Source organism: Squalius cephalus (genome assembly GCF_949319135.1).
Source record: "Squalius cephalus genome assembly, chromosome: 8".
NCBI lineage: Eukaryota > Metazoa > Chordata > Actinopteri > Cypriniformes > Leuciscidae > Squalius > Squalius cephalus.
Genome location: NC_137129.1, coordinates 14,108,530 through 14,131,275, shown reverse-complemented (window position 1 = coordinate 14,131,275; position 22,746 = coordinate 14,108,530). Strand labels below are relative to the sequence as shown.

Below are 22,746 nucleotides of genomic sequence, written 5' to 3'. Positions count from 1 at the left end.
AGTATTTTTTAATATATATTTTTATTTTCTCTTAAAACTGATCAATCTATTACTGTACCAAACTGGTTGAACATGAGTTCGTCAAACATACTAATGTTCCCTGCCCACCAATTCAAAATCCAGCAGTTTCCTCAAAAGTGTGCAAACTGGTGTGTTCAGCCCTTGTTTTTTCTTTGCCTTGCTGCCCGTCTGAGGATTTATGTCGCAAAAGGCTCTGAAAACAGGGGGAAAAACACACTTATCAGGTAACATTTAAGACTGATATGACATGGTCATAATTAGGTATAAAGGTATATTTGATTCAAATCAACTGAACGCCTGTGACAGTGCGATATGTAGTTGTAGAGAAAAGCCACACGTGTATCAGTAAATTTGAAGTAAAAGAGAGAAATGTTTTAGGAGTTGCAAACTTGTAGACTTTTTTTCTCTCCGTTCCACAAACACAACACAACAGTTACACCTTCTCAAATTCTTAATTGCAGGTTCACAAATCCTATTCTACAAATCACAAATTAAGAAACTTGTATGCTCACATTTTTGATACAATTGCTGCAGTGAATATGGTGCAAAACGCATTTACACAGCCGCATCAAGAAATGTGAAGTCTTGGAGAAATTTTGCACATCCGCAAATCAGTATGTGAATTCATCCAATGAGAGTTGCACACTTCAAGAATATTTCTTGTATATGTCTTGTATATGTTTCTAGCACAAACACAAGTACATACAGCTGCTTGAATCTGCTGCAACGAATCTCAAACACTGTTTTTCACTTTCAAGTGACAAGTTTCGCGCGCTCTCCATTTTGCACCATGATATTTGGTTCAAAAGTGAGTTGTGCATCTGTAGAGGTAGTGGTTGGAGCCTACATTAAAATTCATGAGTTTCCCGAGCATGCGTGTCTAACTGCTCATTTTAGTTCACGCGATCGTTTCTCAGCAGGTTTAATGGATTATTTGAAAAAAGGTAAATAAAGTTTCAGCGCAAACTTAAAATACAATTGTGCATCATTTCATAAAGTTCATATACTTTTATGAAATGAAATGATGCATAATTGTATTGGCTTCCGGCCAAAAGAACAATAACATACAGATTTTAAGTGCAACTTATGCGAGTAATGCAACGTACTGCTGATATTTACACTATGCCATGACGCACTACGCTACTTCTGACGTCACGAGTTGCGCAAGTTGAACTTTGAATGCAAGTAGACTGCGTATGGCAGTTTGGCCGTAAGCTAGAATTTTACTTTTAAAGTGTTAAATATGGATATTTTTCTTACACAAACTCTTCGCTTCAGCAGGCCTATTTTAACCGCTCAGAGCCGCGTGGAGCACTTTTATGATGGATAGATGCACTTTTTTGAGCTTCAAACTTCAACAGTTTTTTTTCTGTATAATTCAGATTGTATTTGTCTGAAAGAATGGCTTGAAGGTAAGTAAATCATGGGGTAATTTTCATTTATAAGTGAACTACCCTTTTAAAAAAATAAGGGAAGAATATACCTTGTACAATTAAGCAAGGTGTGCTGGGTAGGGTCTCTCTCTGGATATCAGCAGCTGTGGCAGAGGGCTAGGGAATAAAAAATGTAAACATTACCAAATGTATTACCAATTACACAACAAATACCAATTACAAATCTATTATTATTTTAATATTCCATACAGTCTGCCAGGCAGCCTCATATAATTTGAGACAAACAAAATGGTTAACTTGATTTTAATACTACTAATAATTTGCTGCCTTCTCTGAAGACAAAGAGAGCAGTGAAAGCCTTTCAACAGAACCCAGGCTCCGGAAAAATATTTAATGACGATGCTGGTTGGTTTAAGTTGTGCACGCGCGGTTTATTTTATATAAAGACAGCTTAACTTTAACTTACGTTACATGACTGCTCTTTCACCCTGGTTGGCCAAGCACAAAGTAAAGTTATAACATCTGAACATACCAGATGCTATATTCAGCTTTTATCACAGTTATAGCTAACTTACAGAATTAGATTAAGATACCTTCATTTAATTCTGTATTCAGTGACCGTAAAATCTACAAGCTACGTTTATGTTAGCTAGTGTGCAAACCACGATTTCAAGACCCCCGATTAAGTTACAAGGCAGCAAAACAGAAGTCATACAACAGCCTGTCCGGTAGCATGTGTAATCAATAATAATAATAATAACCTGAGCTAAGGAAGCTTACCGGGCTAACGTTAATGCTTATTTTTACAGTCTGGGATAACGTTGAGCTATCGTCATTGTGGTGGTTTTTCATTAACGTTATAAGCTCAGCTCGACTCGATTCTACTCACCATGTTTGTTTTTTCCATTGTGAATATCTAGTGTCTTGTACCTGATGTGGTGGTAACTTACCTTTTTCCTTATGGATTGAGTAAGACCACTTCACCGGGGTCAGTTTATGTTGTTTATACCGGGAGTGAGCGAGTCGAGTCGGGGCGAGTTGAGCTAACGTTATAGGGATCTAACATTACTCTAGATAATGTCACTTAAATATACCAAACGAAAAATTGTGAATATATCGTACCTTGCACCTGCATGTCGTTCCTTTTCCGTATGGATTAAGTAATAAGAAGACGCCACTTCACCGCGGTCAGTTCAGGTTGTTTTTAGTCGACTCGGAGCGAACGTCACTGAAGCTAATGTCACTGAAATATACCAAACGAAACAATCAGCAGCACTCACTCATATCAACGGTATAAATATATCCATATACTTATAAAATAGATTTCATGTTAACGTTTCATACCTGAGATGTGTTGTTCTTCCAGAAATATTTGATTCTCTGGTGCCGTTGGCCGCGCGCAATTTCAAAATTCAAACAGCAGCGATCCCACAATGCTATGCGGCGGCTGTAAAATAATGCTTCTACAGTGTAGTTACAATAAAATTACAGGACTGTCCATAAATTTCCCATCATGCATTTGCATTTACAATAAAAACATGAATACAACATGTTGTTGTAAAATTTATTGTAAAAATTACATCAATTGCTAACAGTGTAGTTTTACTATGCAGATCCTCATCTACATATCATTTGCATATGATTATTCATCCACGTGATAACTTAAATGAATAATCATATGCAAATGATATAAACGGTACAAGAAACATTACATTAATACAAATCAAGTAGTTGTCTATCCTTGCCTTGTTTTTGAATAGCCTACATAAATCAAATAGAGTAAAATACATTTCAGAGAAAGTTTTTCTCAATCTTTTCCACTTGGCGAAATGTATTTTTAATTGATTTATATTTTTAATGGAAACAGATAGGCCTTGGGCATTATTTGCACGAAACTATTTTCTCAGACAATCTGGTATTATCATGATAAGCAATTATCTCTGTGGTTAAAACATTAAAGCACGCCACAGGAAAAGTGTTCAAAAACAATCGCATCCACAACAAATATTTCTAATGATTGAATTTAAAAAAAATGTTGTAACTTCAGTAATGATTTCATGTTTAAGTGTTTAACTCCATTAATTTGAATGGCATATATAAATGTTTATATCAGAAGTATTTTATTTATTTAAACTGTTATTTGCGTCAGTTTCACTAAACGGCTCAACACGCTCGCTGCCGCGGACATTTAAGAAGGGATGGATATTTGTTTAAAGTGACAGGCTTGGTGATTGAAATTGTATTTGTATAATCTTTCTGTATATGTTTAATTTTCTTTAGATTTTCTGTATAAAAGTGACCAAAAATACATTTAACTCCAGCTCACCATCGGTGTCGCCAAACTGCTCCATCTCCAAAACGTTCGTACGCATGGGTCAGAGTTTGCGTGCAGGTGCGCAAATTTTCCCGTCAAGTTTTTCTTTATAAATCCCACCTTTTGCGCAGGAACTGGCGTACGCATGTTTTCAGCCCCGTTTTGTGCGTACGCAAGCTTTATAAATGAGGCCCCAGAGGGTTGTTCCATAAAAGACGCTTAGAAAAGCGGGGATTAAACTCCAAAACCGGACTTGAATGAGCCTAACAAATAAGTTGGGGCTAAAGTGGTTCCATAAAAGGTAATTGAAGTTCACGCAATCCCACTAATTTGATCCAGGTTTATCTAGTCTAGATAATTGCGTGTGCACGCGTTTCTGAAGCAGCCCTAAAGGTCGATCGTGGATCAAATCGATCCACCATCAAAACAGCGTATGTTTTGTGCTGTTTTATGCGTTTGTGACATTTTTTTTTTTTCTCAGTGCAAAACTTACAATTTACAGTTATATTCTCTATCTGTAAATGTTAGAAAGTCGTGCAAATGTATCCATTTTACTGCTAATCTTCATATTGAACGAGCGCCGCAGCGCGCATGCGCGCCAAATAGGAGCGCAATAATTCTGACTAAAATATACATTTTGCTTGGAAAATTAATATGCGATATTTTATAACACCAGAAATATCTTCTAATTATAATAATTTATCTTTAGGATGTTGGATAAGTTGCAGTGAACTTCTAGCTCATTACACTCATATATTTTATACTTCTAATAAAAAAAATGAACAGAAGTAGCCTAATTCAGGGAAGATTTTTTTAAGAAACTAAATATATAAAGATACAAAATATAGTTTTGGGTATAGGACCTATGCTACTTAATAAAGATGATGTATACTTATTTAGAATGCTGAGAATTACAGCTTTTAATGCAATACTTTTTTGGAGAAAGCAAGAATCCCCAGTTTTAAATGAGTAGATTTAGTTTCTAAAGTAGGCCTACACTATGGAGAGGATAACATGAAATTAAGAGCAAATGTATACATTTTGAAAAGATATGTGCAACTCTAAAATCAAAGAATATTCCAAATAAAGGAATATATGTTAGCCTACATTAACTACATTTTTATATAACCCTCCCTCCCTTTTATTTCTAGTTATTTGTTATTTTATTTATTTACTTATTTAATATTGAATATTTGATATTTAAATAATATTACTTGAATAACTATTATGAATGTGTGTCATTATAAGAGTTTGATATAAATATGTGAATGTTACATTTTTATTAATATTTATTTATTGTTTTTTGTCTTTTTCCCCTTAAATCATATGTAAAGGTGTCTAACTATGTACTTTTTGGTTATTGTTCTAATTATGTGTTTTTAGGCTATGTGTTGGTGGGTATTATCACAAAAGAAAAAAAGTAGAAGGAAAAATAAGGAATATTTATTGGGGGAAAATATGATGTCTTTAAAGGAACTGTCCATTTGTATAATTGTGTTAAATGTGTTTGAATTGAAAGACATAATAAAGTACATAATATATATATTATAAGTACATATATGTATATGCTAAAATATTTGTTATTTGGACATTAGATGTGCCTTATTTAGAATCTTAAACCTACAAGTGTATTTTTATGATAGCAATAACTTTAAAGTGACTATTGTAATGGTGTAAATCAAATGTAGGCTAATATACTGTCAATTACTAAGCTCAGATTCATCTTACCATTTAAAATTTATACTGTGCTTTTGTAATTAGTTATTTTTAATTTTGTGATTTTAAGCTTTTTTTTAGATTGTGTTCTAATGTTCTTCTAATAATCATAAATATGTACTACAGCTGCCAAACAAAACCAGAGAGAAATGTATTCATAAATCTTTAAAACAATCTAATTAAATCTTGGGCACAAAACATTCAGCCAGTAAAAAAAAGAAAACCTGTAGTATATATATTGTATTTATCTATCTATATATCTATAGATAGATAGATAGATAGATAGATAGATAGATAGAGATATATATAGGTCTATATTTTAAGTCGATTTTCTGTATACTGTGTATTTATTTTTGGACTAATAGTGGTTAATAAAGTCCAATAATGGTATGAGATAGTGTCAGTGGTAATATCATTGTGCTCTTGTCGGTCAATGTTAGAGGATCTGTGTAACAGCTGAGGCTTAGCCTGACAGTTAGCCTGCCCTGGACCAGGCTAGTTTCCCAGCATAAGTTGCCAGGGTAACTGAGTTTGAACTATTTTAAGTTTGCTTTATGAAACAGAATCCACTGACAATAAGTCTGACTAACCAAAATAAGCCTGGCTTGAATTCTAATCTTGTTTTATGGAACAACCCTCAGGTCTTAAAAGGGAATATTTAAACACACAGGGCTCAACACTAAGGAGTTTATAAATAAATAAATAAATAATATTTGAATAAGTAATGTTAAATGAAGACACTTATGAGCATATTACAAGTAATAGCACAATACATTAGAACAAAGATACAAATGAAATAGATTTCAGGTAGGCCTAACAGTATTTAGGTAAAAAATACTATAATGTATAAATTATATATATTACTCTTTACTAAAGCTAAAGGTTATTCAGTCATGAGCAGATTTGAGCAGAGTTTTAGGCTACTTTCACTTTAAGACCAAATGCATGGATCTGATTTTCTCCCAACTGTTTATGTTAAGACTTTTTATTTTAACTCTGGGCTTAGGATACTGCCATTTTGACAATTTCGAGTGTATTCATCCGTGTAAGCATGACAAGACACAAAAGAGAGCTGAGTTCAGTAATGGTGCGCTGAGAAAACAGCACGTGTGTACAAAATTAAGCTTCTTTCGCATCTTCTTGCAAGTGAACGGCTTAAAATCCTTTGAATGTTTATGAAGACCACATTCATGTTCTAATACTGCTTTCTAATTTCTAAAGTGGAATTTTGAAACCAACTGGCTGAAAACTATGATCTCCCTCAAAATCTGGAGTTGAATAAAATGCTCCAATTTTGCAATCTGTCATTATTTGGCGTGAGGCCAGGGTGTTTTGGAGCAGACTTAAGTTTGGTCTCATTTTAAAGAACCTTGGCCAAAGTAAAAAGCAAAAGTTAAAGGTTTAAGATTATGACTATTATGTATGAACATTTCATATAAAATATTTAATAAAACTGTGGGTAAGTTTCATTTAAAAAAGCAACATTTTAAACAAAAAGCTGAGAAAATTACATTTGTCAAAGACTACATCTGGATCAGATTCAAAATGATCAAAACAGAGTAGATTGAGTCCAACACCCCCGAAGTCATTAACCCTTCCTGGGCCAACATTTCATCCAACTCATACAGGTTTGGAACAACTTGGGGGTAAGTGATGACAACATTCATTTCTGGGTGACCTTTACATGCTATAGAGTGATGAAAGAATGAAATATTTTTGCAGACCAAACCCTGGAAATAGGTTTGCATTTTAACACTTCTGATTCTGGTTCTAAAGACTGAGTTTTTTTTAAATGAGTTTTGTTTCAAAGATGAGGTCATGCTAATGCAGTGCAAACAATAGACTCCCAGTAGACACTTGAGGTAACAGGTTTGTTTATTTTTTTTTAAAAAAAGCAAACACTAAATGAAGAAAACAAGGCAAAGTATACAGCTATGACTTCACTTGATACAACAACCTCAATATACTTGGAGATGAACGGTTATTTTGAGTAGTCTGAGAGTGCAGAGGTGCTGGATCTTGAAAGCCAGGCTGGACAGACTGCAAACTCATAGCTTGAAGTGGTATTTTAACGGGTTGCGCCAAAGGTTTGGAACCAAGACTGGAAAGAGACATGTAACTTGACTGCTCTGGCTTAGGAAAGACCTGGAATCTAGACTGCCGGGACACAGACTGGTAATGGGATTGTGCTGACTGCAGGCCGCTGGGCTGGGACACAGACTGAGAGCTGGTTTGCACTGAGAACAGGCCACTGGGCTGGGACACAGACTGGTAACGGGCTTGTGCTGACTGCAGACCGCTGGGCCGGAACACAGACTGGTAACGGGCTTGTGCTGACTGCAGGCCACTGGGCTGGTCCACAGACTGGTAACGGGCTTGTGCTGACTGCAGACTGCTGGGCAAGGACAGAGACTGGTATCTGGCTTGGCCTGATTGCAGACCGTATAGCTGGCCCACAGACTCATAGCTGGCTTGTGCTGACGGCAGGCCACTGGGCTGGGACACAGACTGGTAACGGGCCTGTGCTGACTGCAGGCCACTGGGCTGGGACACAGACTGAGAGCCTGTTTGTGCTGAGAACAGGCCACTGGGCTGGGACACAGACTGAGAGCTGGCTTGGGCTGATTGCAGGCCACTAGGCGGGGACACAGACTGAGAGCTGGTTTGCGCTGAGAACAGGCCACTAGGCTGGGACACAGACGGGTAACGGGCTTGTGCTGACTGCAGGCCACTGGGCTGGGACACAGACTGGTAACGGGCTTGTGCTGACTGCAGGCCACTGAGCTGGGACACAGACTGAGAGCTGGTTTGCGCTGACGGCAGGCCAGACGGAGAGCTGGCTTGGGCTGGTTGTTGGATGCCAGACTGGTCCACAGACTGTGAGCTGGCTTGGGCAGACAGCAGGCTACCTGATGGTTCCACAGACTGTGAGCTGGCTTGGGCTGGTTGTTGGATGCCAGACTGGTCCACAGATTGTGAGCTGGCTTGGGCAGACAGCAGGCTACCTGATGGTTCCACAGACTGAGAGCTGGTTTGCACTGAGAACAGGCCAATAGGCTGGGACACAGACGGGTAACGGGCTTGTGCTGACTGCAGGCCACTGGGCTGGGACACAGACTGGTAACGGGCTTGTGCTGACTGCAGACTGCTGGGCTGGGACACAGACTGGTAACGGGCTTGTGCTGACTGCAGGCCGCTGGGCTGGGACACAGACTGGTAACGGGCTTGTGCTGACTGCAGACTGCTGGGCTGGGACACAGACTGAGAGCTTGTTTGCGCTGAGAACAGGCCACTGGGCTGGGACACAGATGGGTAACGGGCTTGTGCTGACTGCAGGCCGCTGGGCTGGGACACAGACTGGTAACGGGCTTGTGCTGACTGCAGACTGCTGGGCTGGGACACAGACTGGTAGCGGGTTTGTGCTGACTGCAGACCACTGGGCTGGTCCACAGACTGGTAACGGGCTTGTGCTGACTGCAGATCGCTGGGCTGGTCCACAGACTGGTAACGGGCTTGTGCTGATTGCAGGCCGCTGGGCTGGGACACAGGCTGGTAAAGGGCTTGTGCTGACTGCAGGCCACTAGGCTGGGACACAGACGGGTAACGGGCTTGTGCTAACTGCAGACTGCTGGGCCAGAACACAGACTGGTAAAGGGCTTGTGCTGACTGCAGACCGCTGGGCTGGTCCACAGACTGGTAACGGGATTGTGCTGACTGCAGGCCACTGAGCTGGGACACAGACTGGTAACGGGCTTGTGCTGACTGCAGGCCGCTGGGCTGGTCCACAGACTGGTAGCGGGCTTGTGCTGACGGCAGGCCAGACTGAGAGCTGGCTTGGGCTGGTTGTTGGATGCCAGACTGGTCCACAGACTGTGAGCTGGCTTGGGCAGACAGCAGGCTACCTGACGGTTCAACAGACTGTGAGCTGGCTTGGGCTGGTTGTTGGATGCCAGACTGGTCCACAGACTGTGAGCTGGCTTGGGCAGACAGCAGGCTACCTGATGGTTCCACAGACTGTGAGATGGCTTGGGCAGACAGCAGGCTAACTGATGGTTCCACAGACTGTGAGCTGGCTTGGGCAGACAGCAGGCTACCTGATGGTTCCACAGACTGAGAGCTGGTTTGCGCTGAGAACAGGCCACTAGGCTGGGACACAGACGGGTAACGGGCTTGTGCTGACTGCAGACAGCTAGGCTGGGCCACAGACTGGTAACGGGCTTGTGCTGACTGCAGGCCACTGAGCTGGGACACAGACTGAGAGCTGGTTTGCGCTGACGGCAGGCCACTGGGCTGGGACACAGACGGGTAACGAGCTTGTGCTGACTGCAGGCCACTGGGCTGGGACACAGACTGGTAACGGGCTTGTGCTCACTGCAGACTGCTGGGCTGGGACACAGACTGAGAGCTTGTTTGCGCTGAGAACAGGCCACTGGGCTGGGACACAGATGGGTAACGGGCTTGTGCTGACTGCAGGCCGCTGGGCTGGGACACAGACTGGTAGCGGGTTTGTGCTGACTGCAGACCACTGGGCTGGTCCACAGACTGGTAACGGGCTTGTGCTGACTGCAGACTGCTGGGCTGGGACACAGACTGGTAGCGGGTTTGTGCTGACTGCAGACCACTGGGCTGGTCCACAGACTGGTAACGGGCTTGTGCTGACTGCAGGCCACTGGGCTGGGACACAGACTGGTAACGGGCTTGTGCTGACTGCAGACTGCTGGGCTGGGACACAGACTGGTAGCGGGTTTGTGCTGACTGCAGACCACTGGGCTGGTCCACAGACTGGTAACGGGCTTGTGCTGACTGCAGGCCACTGGGCTGGGACACAGACTGAGAGCTTGTTTGCGCTGAGAACAGGCCACTGAGCTGGTCCACAGACTGGTAGCGGGCTTGTGCTGACTGCAGGCCACCGGACTGCACCACAGACTGGTAGCGTGCCGGTCCTGGATGTTGGTCACTAGGCCAGACCACAGACTGGTATCTAGCTTGTGCTAACTGCAGGCCACTGGGCCAGTTCACTGATTGGGAGCCAGATTGTGTAGGTTTTTGGAAACCAAGCTGGGGCACAAACTGGTAGCTGGCTTGTGCTGACGGCAGGCCAGACTGAGAGCTGGTTTGGGCTGGTTGTTGGATGCCAGACTGGTCCACAGACTGTGAGCTGGCTTGGGCTGGTTGTTGGATGCCAGACTGGTCCACAGACTGTGAGCTAGCTTGGGCTGATTGCATGCTACCTGATGGTTCCACAGACTGAGAGCTAGCTTGGGCAGGTTGTTGGATGCCAGACTGGTCCACAGACTGTGAGCTAGCTTGGGCTGACAGCAGGCTACCTGACAGTTCAACAGATTGTGAGCTGGCTTGGGCTGGCTGTTGGATTCCAGGCTGGTCCACAGACTGAGAGCTGGCTTGGGCTGATTGCAGGCCACTGGAATGGTCAACAGATTGTGAGACAGCTTGTTCAGAGTTCTGGCTGCTGGCTTGAGATGATTGTTGGAGGCTGGGCCAGGCCACAAGTTGGTATCTTGCCTGTGCTAACTGCACACCACTAGGCTGAACTGTGGAACCATAGTGTGACTGCACTAGTTGCTGGCCACTCAGTAATGGCACAAGTCCATATCCAAAGCTGGCTTGCCCTAACTGATAGCTGGGTTGTGAGGACTCATTTCTCTGCTGCGAAGGCTTGACCAAAAAGGTAGAACTTGAAATCTGGACTGGCTTGTTACCGGAAAATAACTTGGAAACAACTTGATGTCTATTTCTCTGAGGCTTGACAATGGGCTGCACTGCAGACTGGTAGCTGACTTCCACTATTTGGCCACTGGACTGGGAGCTGTTCTGCACTATTTGCTGGCTACTAGACACCACAGACTCATTACTAGACTGTACTACAGTTTCATAGTTGAGCTGTGTTGGCTCAGGTAGAGACTCAATGTGCATATTTGTACCCATTGCAGTGGTCACAGAACCAGAAACAAGACTGCCACTACCAGCTGAAGATATCAGAGATCCTTGAAGTTGACTACTAGCATCAGAGTCAGAACCAGGCTTATATACATTAGTCACTGGTCCAAAACCAGAAGAGCCATTTTGAGGACTATAGCTTATACTGCTATACACACCCTTAACTTGTGCAGCACTATAAGTGTTACTCCTTGATCTCTGAGGACTGATGGGCATTGATACATCAGCGCCATACCAGCTGTAGGAACTTCGTGGCTTCACATCCTGCATGGGGAAACCAACCTCATTGTATACAGGATAACCACTCCTGACAAAGCCACCAACTAGAAGAAAATAGAAAAGGGAAAAGAAAGAATCAAACAGACATGCTAGCAAACATGAATTATAGGACTTGCCTGGATAAACCTTACCACTTCCAAAATGGTCACAGACACAAAGACTGAGAAGTGCCAAAGAAAAACTGTAGATGAAAATATATATTAGATGAGTGGCTCTAGTTAACAAATGCCAAATACTACAATTTATCATCATACCTTAAGAGTCGGCTAGTGGTACCCTCCATGGCCAAACAAAAATACAACAACTACCACTTCAACAACACCAATAAAAATTCATAAAAAAAACATACTTGACCTCCAACACATATTAGTGTTGCCTGAAGGGACTCTTTATAGTGCCAGCAACTGGCATTTACCAATTGTTTCCTGACAATCAGTTGTCATGGGAACATGTAATACTCAATTATTAGGTTCAGGTGTTACAACTCTTATCATGACAGCTGCCATTTCATTAAAGATAGTTGCTTTTTTATACTTTGATTACTTTTTGGGGATTAATCAAACTACTTTATTTTTTATTCAGTGAGAATATATTTGATCATTTAAGGAAGCAGTAGTATGCTCACTGTTCAAAAGTCTTAGCATTGATTTGGTCAAGCAGCTGTATATATTTTTATATTAAACTCAATTTTGTTCAATGATAACATATGTTATAAATGCTTTTTCTTGCAAATGTGTACTTATGGCTTTATGTTGTGTTAACCAATCAACAGATTTGTTTGGAGTATCTTTAGGAGTTGCTAAACTCATTATTATCTGCACTTCTCAAATGCGAAAATACAAATATTTTTTCGTCTCTATTGAAACTGTTTGAAAACTAGAGCACACTGGTAATTTTATTTCATATTTGTTATGAGTAAATACATGCCAACATAAAAATATGGGGCCCGTTCTTCGTACGTCGCTAACTCAGTTAGCTGGATGTGATTGTTGGCGATTTGGCATGATCTTGGATTGTTTGGTTCTTCGACGCTCATCCTGGACTTGCTGTCATAGCAACAGGTGCGCAAGCTTAAACCTGCTCGGGAGCAGGCTTATTTCATGTTAACAGGATTAGATCCCGGCTTTATAAGCGGAGCTGATACGGGCAGTCCAGCGCAGCGCGATAGTGCACTTTCTGAGATATATATTTTTTCTCGTGACTCTTGAGATTGTCGTTTACATTATTAATTTGTTGGAAACGCACAATTATTTTCGACTTGTCGGAGTCGGGCTTTAACTACAGCACAAACTGTTTGCATTGCCCTAAGATTATTTGCGAGGCTCTTTCCTTTACACTATTGGAGATGCGGAGAACTTGATGGAAAGTGCTGTCTGTCGTGTCATTCAGAGTTTACCTGGCGCTTTTAGGTTTAAAAAACAGTTTTAGGTTTTTTTGTGGCATTTCCGACCCAATGTTGTAAAGCAGTTTTTTTTAAAGCAGGTTTTTTTTTTTTTAGGCTATCATAATTTTTTTATGAAGATCGTGCAGCCTAATCATGACCTTGCCGATTACAGTATATGTCACTCAGGCTTCACTAACATGATTGGTACCATAGACTAGGCTAGACCATAGACTGCCATCAATGCCTCAATGAAGGGGATTATGTGAACAGAAAGCAGCCCAGTTACTATTGTGATTCTTAATATTCCAGATTAGTAATATTATATCAAATTAAAAAAAGGCAGTTGACTAAAATCTTCCATATCACAAATGTGAAAGCAAAATGGCCAGCATGACTTAAGCATTTTCAGAGATTCACATTTATGCACATTATTTGAAAGTGGTAAGGAAAGTTCCACAATTAAATATCAAGCTCACTGTATTACACGTATGCTGATCCTAACAGAACTGCATTTTTTCATAGGTGATTATGACATGTTCCTGCCTGCAGACAGGTGTTTTATGACCCCATTCCCTGACCCAAACCAGTTACAATGCAGCTCTAGCCAGGACAAGGGCACACAATGAAATTAACTTTGGCTAACTAAAGGGAAGATTTCAGCGTCTGAAAAGTCTGAGGGTTGCACACCTGACAGGGCCTGTGACATTGTTGCATGTGCCATATTACACAACATTGCCAAAAAAAAAAAAAAAAAACACTTTTCATTAAATGTTTAATAAAAGATAAATATGTTTAGTTCCTTGAGTTTTATTTCAATTGTTCTTTGTAAAGAAAAGCCAGTGGTCAAGTGCCTGCAAAAAGAGATATTAGACACATGCCTCATGCAACAAATAAAAAGGAAAAGTTGGCTATACACTGCCCACCTGTAGGCCTATGTCTCCTCTGTCTGTGCAGACTCTTCTGTAGGCCTTCCTGTAGATGTGGAATCCTGCAACTTATATTGCAGCCATAAAACATACAAGTATAAATTAAGTAAAGTTATTTATGCACTTGCAGGTAGGCTAGTTCCTCCATATGACAGTTATCTGAGAGGGTTTATTCACTGTCCAGTGCAATGGAAACAAATGGACATTACAAAGTCTTATACTTTCTTTTATATTGTTTTACAGTGTAGGCTACTAAGATCTTTCCTCTTTTTTTTTCTCAGCCTTTTTCTTGGTTGCTTTTATAAACAGACAACCATTTATTTAACAGTGCCTTTTATAAAAGAGACTATAATATAACAAAAAATTACCATTATGTAGAATATTTTTGTACTTCACTTTTATTTGTTCCCATGTTCTAGTGTGGTGACTCTGACATTACAATGAACAAAGTAATTATGCAATTATTAAAATACAAAAATATAGGCTATTAAGTGATAAAAACATCTAACATGGCCACTTCTAATGGATTTAAATTGTCTTCTACTTTTTGCCAGCTTCTCTCTCCTGGCTTTTGCAGACTTTGAGGTGTTCCCTGGCATTTTGATTAAACATTAAAATTCAGAATAAACTTCGACTATCAGTTCTTGCTCTGCTGAGGAGAAAAACTGAGCCTGCTCTTTGGCCACGCTGAACAGCCAATAGCAGCGTTGCTGATCAATGTTTCTACTATCGATACATATCCCCTTTTAAACCAGCGCATGAACGCGCAATTATCTCAGATAACTCAATCCAGCTATACTAATCATATCCGGCAGGTGTGTTCGAATAGCCTAATTAGCCAGATCATGATTAGCACGATGATATCATCTTGGATGTGTAATTTGATCTCGGATGTTTTAAGCAACGTACGAAGAACGGGCCCCTGATCGGAAGAACGTCGGAGCCGCCCCGATCGCGAATCGTAAATATTCAACATGTTTAATATTTACGATCAGAAATAATCTTGGGGCTCGTTCTTCGTACGTTGCTTAAAAACATCCGACATCAAATTACACATCCAAGATGATATCATCGTGCTAATCATGATCTGGCTAATTAGGTTCTTCGAACACACCTGCCGCTTCAATGTATATGTAATGAATGATTATCATCAAGGTATTAATCAATATTTTTCCTTCGAAATATCAAATGAATTGAATAACTTCTTGTCACGGTTTATGAATGCATTGTTTCCTGCTTGTCTCGTGTTTATGTTGTTACATGTGTGTGGGTGTGTGAGTGGGCGTGACCGGCAATCACCATCTATCAGAGCACAGCTTATCTCACTCACAGCGCCAGCTGCAGTTAATCCTCTCATCTTTAAATACTCACCCAATTCTCATCTCCTTTGTCAGATCGTTGTATGAGGTCCTCGTGCTGCATGTCTGTTTCCGTTCCTGTTTGGCGTTCTCCAGTCTCGTGATTCATTGTTCCTGTTCAGTGTTTCCCTGTGGATTACTTCACCGTGTGGATTTCTCTCCGTCACTCACCAGCGCACTCAACTCACTGTCTCTTCTGTCCTGTACTGACCATCGAAGTCCCTGCGCCACCTGCCATCAGCCGAAGCTTCATATTCACTGTTTACAATCTCAATAAAGAGTTTTACTTGCATTTGCTTCCTCTCTTTCATCATGACAGAACGATCTGACCCGTCGATGGAAGCAGTGAGTAACCCATCTTCATCACTGGAGGAATTCCTCAACAGCAGCGTCTGTCGTATGGATTCTCAGGAGAAGAAACTCAATGACACGGGTTGCGCTGTACAGCCTTTGGTGGCGCAGGTGTCCGAGCTCACCCAGAAATTCCAACTCCTGCGAGCTCCCACTGCGCCGCCCACACCGGCCGTTCCCCCCACACCACCAGAGAGCCCCTCCCAGTCGGAGCCCAGCCTACCAGTTCCAGAGCCATATTCCGGTGAACCCAGTCATTGCAGAGCTTTTCTAACACGATGCTCTATGCATTTTTTTCTCCAACCTAGGACCTTCAACAGCGAACGAGCCAAGGTCGCGTTCGTCTTGACGCTGCTGACTGGGAAGGTGGCACTCTGGGGGACGGCGGTGTGGGAGAACCAAGATCTGTGCTGCGCCTCGTTCCAGACACTCGCCGCTGAGATGAAGCGGGTATTTGATCGGGCCGTCGCCGGGAGAGAGGCGGCCAGAATACTTGTGGATCTGAGACAAGGAGAGAGATCGGTTTCTGACTTTTCTATCGAATTCAGAACTTTAGCGGCTGAGTGTCAATGGAACGAGGAGGCGCAGTGGGACATGTTCCTGCATGGGTTGGCTGACCGCATCCAGCGAGAGATCTACGCCCTGGATCTTCCGACGTCCCTTAACGGACTGATCGAGTTGGCGCTGAGAGTAGATGCACGACTGTCCCGAGTTGAGCGACGGGTCCTGCCCAGTCGTAATCATGGAGGAGCGGAGGGTCCACGAGCCAGCGGCGGGGACGCGGTCAGCCCCGTCTACGATCACGAGCCCATGCAGGTAGGGCGAGCTCGGCTTTCCCGGGAGGAGAAGGAAAGGCGGAGATTCCAGGGCCTTTGCCTCTACTGCAGTGGAGCAGGCCACTACGCTTACAACTGTCCGGTAAAAGGCCAAGCCCGATAGTAAGTATGAGGCTACTATCGGGTGGGATCTCCGCCGAGAAGACCTCATCCACATCTACTCTCCTTCCGGTAAGACTGAGATGGTCAGTACACACCCACGACTGTCAGGCACTTCTGGACTCCGGGGCTTAAGGTAATTTCATGGACCACTCACTAGCGCACAAACTTCAGATTCCCCTCAAACCACTCACACACAAGATTGCAGTACACGCCCTCAACGGTCAAGAGCTTCCTACCATTTCGTTCACCACTGAAGATATCACCCTCATCACGTCAGGCAACCACTCCGAGATCATCTCCTTTTATATACTGAACTCTCCTCTTGCACCCATAGTTCTTGGACACCCCTGGCTCATCCGTCACAATCCGAAAGTGGACTGGCAACTGAGATCTGTTTTGGCCTGGAGTAATAAATGTCATGAGTCTTGTCTTGTGTCTGCCTGTCCATCTGTTTCTGTGTCTGTGTTTCAGGAGGAAGCAGTGGATTTGTCTAACGTGCCCGCAGAGTACCTCGATCTGAAGGAAGTGTTCAGTAAGTCTCGTGCTGCTTCTCTTCCTCCGCATCCTCCCTATGACTGTGCCATAGATTTACTGCCAGGTAAGTCTCCACCTAAGGTCTGTCATGATGAAAGAGAGGAAGCAAATGCAAGAAACTCTTTATTGAGATTGTAAACCGTGAAAATGAAGCTCTGGCTGATGGCAGGTGGCGCAGGGACTTCGATGGTCAGTACAGGACAGAAGAGACGGTGAGTTGAGTGCGCTGGTGAGTGACAGCGAGAAATCCACACGAAGTAATCCACAGGGAAACACTGAACAGGAACAATGAATCACGAGACTGGAGAACGCCGAACAGGAACGGAAACAGACATGCAGCACGGAGGACCTCATACAACGATCTGACAAAGGAGATGAGAATTGGGTGAGTATTTAAAGATGAGAGGATTAACTGCAGCTGGCGCTGTGAGTGAGATCAGCTGTGCTCTGATCATAGACTGTAAAAAAAGATGGACGACGCCCCTTCGCTCTTCCATTGATGAGAACTGAAGCCGCCAGTGTCCCGATATGGCGCTGACATATTGGAACTTGAGTCTGCGCAGTAGCGATCTCGGGACCAGACCTGCGCAGTAGTGAGCAGGAAGTAAAGCCGCGAAATCAATGCTCCGCCCTCACTCTCGCCGAATGCACTCAGGGAGAGTGGATTCTGCACACTTTTTTAAAAATTGATTGCAGTACGACAAGAGGCTTGTTAAAATAAAGTAAATACAATCTCCTCAGTCCTCCGAAGATCCCGAAAAAAATGTCCGTTGGTGCTTCAGTGACTACTTCGCTCTGAGAACCTGTCAATCACAGCTGTCCATCATGACGTTACACCACCGCATCACGTAACTAACTAAAAACCAACTTATTTTTGAAACAGACACTTGAACTTACATCAGCGTGATAAAAACGACAGCAAATGAAAGAAACCACCTTTGGAAAAAAGGTATTTGAAGTGTAATTTAATTGTTTAGTTGGTCTCACGTCCCGTTGAATAACACGGGGAGGCGGGGCTTATGACCTATACTAGGACCAGTCACCGGGGGGCGATCGAGACGTTTTGGCTTCACTTTTCAGGGCTTGTGCGGCACGCTTGGCTCTGATAGATGGTGATTGCTGGTCACGCCCACTCACACACACCCACACACATGTAACAACATAAACACAAGACAAGCAGGAAACAATGCATTCATAAACTGTGACACTTCTCTGTAGATTTTACTTTGTTATAGAAGTTACCAGTGTGATTACTGAAATGTTCTTTTCATGTATTCTTTAATGTCAGTATTTGATATCTGAATGCAGCTTGCTTATTTAGCCCGGCTTCCAGAAATGAAATGGGGACATGTTTTGTGTTTGAGAAAGGTCTTCAACATGTTAAAACATATAGGGGTCATTGAAGTCTATAGTTTAAGGGACCATTTCTCAGTTAAAGCCTATGTTTTCCATTACGACTAAAGTGTCCTACCCTGAGAGAAAGAACTTGTTATCTTGATGTTTTGAGACGAGACTCCTGTTTATAGTTAAAGCCTGGCCAAATCCAACCTTGGAAAAGATGTGTGTCGGGTGTGTGTGTGTTAGTCTTCTTGCTTACAGGTTAAGGAACCACTGGCATTGTTGGAGATTGACTGAGTTGTTGTTCGGGACATACTGGCACCCAGCAACCCAAATCTGCGACCTGGAAGGTCACGACGTGCCTAACTTCAGGGTCCGAGTGTCAGCGGCATAATCTATGGAGATATGCTTCTGTCTATCTGTATGTGTGGAAAATTACTATGTTTATCAATTTCTTAGCCAATCAGAATCATTCAACCTGTAAGCAATGACGTAGCTTAGACCTTGGTGCAGGGTATAACTGCTGTGATCTTTGTAACTGTAAGCGGGGAGGCCTACAAACTCCTGTGTGAGTCTTGAAGCTGACTTCTGCTGATGAAACTGCAAACTATCTTCAGTAAAACTTTTCTTCAATTTTTTATAATTCTGACTCCGGGTCATCTTTCAAACATCTGGTCCTTGGGTCCTAAACTGTTAACCCCAAACAATATATTTGTATTTTAATAATTGCATAATTACTTTGTTCATTGTAATGTCAGAGTCACCACACTAGAACATGGGAACAAATACAAGTGAAGTACAAAAATATTCTACATAATGGTAATTTTTAGTTATATTTTAGTCTCTTTTATAAAAGGCACTGTTAAATAAATGGTTGTCGTTTATAAAAGCAACCAAGAAAAAGGCTGAGAAAAAAAAGATCTTAGTAGCCTACACTGTAAAATAATTTTTGCTGCATTAAATTAAGGCTGTATAGTCATTTCAACTGTTAAATCTTGAGTAATGATGAATTGCTTTGACTTGTGAAAGTGAAAACTGATAAACTTTTGTTAATGTAAAAATATTTTGCCATGAGTTATTGATCACATTTTTTCCCGAGTGTAGTTCATTGTAATAACATTGTGTTTTCCTCTTTTGTGCACTTTTACATAATACACCAACACTTGTATCTGTTCCAAAGAAAGTGGTGGCTGAAATATGTGCAGTAAGTGGACATTTTCTAACTTTCCAAAGGAAAGAAAGTATAAGACTTTGTAATGTCCATTTGTTTCCATTGCACTGGACAGTGAATAAACCCTCTCAGATAACTGTCATATGGAGGACTAGCCTACCTACAAGTGCATAAATAACTTTACTTAATTTATACTTATATGCTTTATGGCTGCAATATAAGTTGCAGGATTCTACATCTACAGAAAGGCCTACAGAAGAGTCTGCACAGACAGAGGAGACATAGGCCTACAGGTGGGCAGTGTATAGCCAACTTTTCCTTTTTATTTGTTGCATGAGGCATGTGTCTAATATCTCTTGTTGCAGGGACTTGACCACTGGCTTTTCTTTACAAAGAACAATTGAAATAAAACTCAAGGAACTAAGCATACTTGTCTTTTATTAAACATTTAATGAAAAGTGTTTTTTTTTTTTGGCAATGTTGTGTAATATGGCACATGCAACAATGTCACAGGCCCTGTCAGGTGTGCAACCCTCAGACTTTTCAGACACTGAAATCTTCCCTTTAGTTAGCCAAAGTTAATTTCATTGTGTGCCCTTGTCCTGGCTAGAGCTGCATTGTAACTGGTTTGGGTCAGGGAATGGAGTCATAAAACACCTGTCTGCAGGCAGGAACATGTCATAATCACCTATGAAAAAATGCAGTTCTGTTAGGATCAGCATAAGTGTATGTAAGACAGTGAGCTTGATATTTCATTGTGGAACTTTCCTTACCACTTTCAAATAATGTGCATAAATGTGAATCTCTGAAAATTCTTAAGTCATGCACAGATCCTGGCCATTTTGCTTTCACATTAGTGATATGGAAGATTTTAGTCAACTGCCTTTTTTTACATTTGATATAATATTACTAATCTGGAATATTAAGAATCACAATAGTAACTGGGCTGCACATTTACATTGTGAACCCCTTTCTGTTCACATAATCCCCTTCATTGAGGCCTTGATGGCAGTCTATGGTCTAGCCTAGTCTATGGTACCAATCATGTTAGTGAAGCCTGAGTGACATATACTGTAATCGGCAAGGTCATGATTAGGCTACACGATCTTCATAAAAAAATTATGATAGCCTAAAAAAAAAAAAACTGCTTTAAAAAAACTGCTTTACAACATTGGGTCGGAAATGCCACAAAAAAACCTAAAACTGTTTTTTAAACCTAAAAGCGCCAGGTAAACTCTGAATGACACGACAGACAGCACTTTCCATCAAGTTCTCCGCATCTCCAATAGTGTAAAGGAAAGAGCCACTCGCAAATAATCTTAGGGCAATGCAAACATTTTGTGCTGTAGTTAAAGCCAGACTCCGACAAGTCGAAAATAAATGTGCGTTTCCAACAAATTAATCCGCAGTCTAATCCTGTTAACATGAAATAAACCTGCTCCCGAGCAGGTTTAAGATTGCGCACCTGTTGCTATGACAGCAAGTCCAGGATGAGCGTCGAAGAACCAAACAATCCAAGATCATGCCAAATCATCAACAATCAAATCCAGCTAACTGAGTTAGCGACGTACGAAGAACGGGCCCCAGGTTCGGACACTCTTAACACACCTCACACCAAGGGAAAATCTGATAAAATAATCTGTAGAACCATCAAGATAATTGGGACATAGCTAGGATTGTCGGAAGGGGGGAAATCGGCCCAAAATCAGCCCGATTATCTTTTGGTGTGTACCCAGCATTACAAGTAATGGCACAAATAAATAAATTAGAACAAAGATACAAATGAAATAGATTTCAGGTAGGCCTAACAGTATTTAGGTAAAAAATAATATAATGTATAAATTATATATATATATTAATCTTTAATTAAGCTAAAGGTTATTCAGTCATGAGCAGATTTGAGCAGAGTTTTAGGCTACTTTCACTTTAAGACCAAATGCATGGATCTGATTTTCTCCCAACTGTTTACTTTAAGAATTTTTATTTTAACTCTGGGCTTAGGAGGATACTGCCATTTTGACATATTTTCGAGTGTATTCATCCATGTAAGCATGACAAGCATGAGAGCTCACTTCAGTAATGGTGCGTGCGCTGATGCACAGAAAACAGCACGTGTGTACAAAATTGAGCTTCTTTCGCATCTTCTTGCAGGTGAACGGTTTAAAATCCTTTGGATGTTTATGAAGACCACATTCATGTTCTAATACTGCTTTCTAGTTTCTAAATAACAAGTGGAATTTTGAAACCAACTGGTTACCTAATGTAACCTCGGTTCTCTCTAGAAGAGGGAACGAGTATTGCGCAAGTTGCTTACGCTACGGAAAGTCTTCTTTCTTCGAGATCTGAAGCCAAAAAATTATCCTTAATTTTGTATTCATTGTCAACGCAGTGCGGCAGCCGGCAGACCAAGGCAGGCTGTATAAGCGTGCTCATTGGCTGCTCGGCGGCAACTGCTTAAGCCTATCAGTGAGCCTCGTGAAACGTGACCTCCAATGAGGGCGCTTTGCGCCCTCCACACCCTTCTAACCGTCAAGATGGGTGTGGCCAGTGTGTATATAACGAGGGCTCACAGGCTGAATATCTGGTTTTCGTAGTCTGAAGCGCAAAAGCTCGTGGTGCGACACGGCAGGTTACGCAATACTCGTTCCCTCTTCTAGAGAGAACCGAGGTTACATTAGGTAACCGAGTACGTTCTCTTACGAGAGGTTCTCTCGTATTGCGTAAGTTGCTTACGCTACGGGAACCCCTTGTCAACGCCGTGCGCACCGAGCATCCAGCACATGAATCCCAGGGAGACCGGGGAAAAACATTCTGCTGGAACAGGTGGCCGGTCGGAGAGACGGGCCAACACAGTACAAAGCACTTCACTCAGTATATAAAATAGAGCGGCGCGGTCGGTCTATAAGTATATATCAGTGCAAAACAGTGGGGCCGGCAGCGCGAGCCCACACAGTACATAAGCACTCATTAGGGTAAGAAAAGAACGACATCATCGGTCTTTTACGAAGAGAATAATCCCCCGCGCAACAGAGTGGAAGACGGGCGGCCAGCAGCGCGGGCCAGC

The 22,746-nt window shown here is 42.0% G+C and overlaps 1 protein-coding gene across 1 annotated transcript; it reads right to left on the bottom strand.

The window, feature by feature from the left end:
- Nucleotides 1-112: 112 nt before the first annotated feature.
- LOC307163011 (uncharacterized protein) lies at nucleotides 113-12,030 on the bottom strand (the record flags this gene model as incomplete). The annotated part of the gene is made up of 6 exons (XM_079878802.1): nucleotides 11,937-12,030; nucleotides 11,814-11,863; nucleotides 9,825-11,726; nucleotides 9,236-9,539; nucleotides 7,986-8,133; nucleotides 113-214 (listed from the first exon to the last, which is right to left on the bottom strand). Exons 1-6 carry the CDS (start codon nucleotides 11,963-11,965, stop codon nucleotides 113-115), a joined length of 2,535 nt encoding a protein of 844 aa, XP_079734928.1. The 5' UTR covers nucleotides 11,966-12,030.
- Between the last annotated feature and the right edge of the window lie 10,716 nt (nucleotides 12,031-22,746).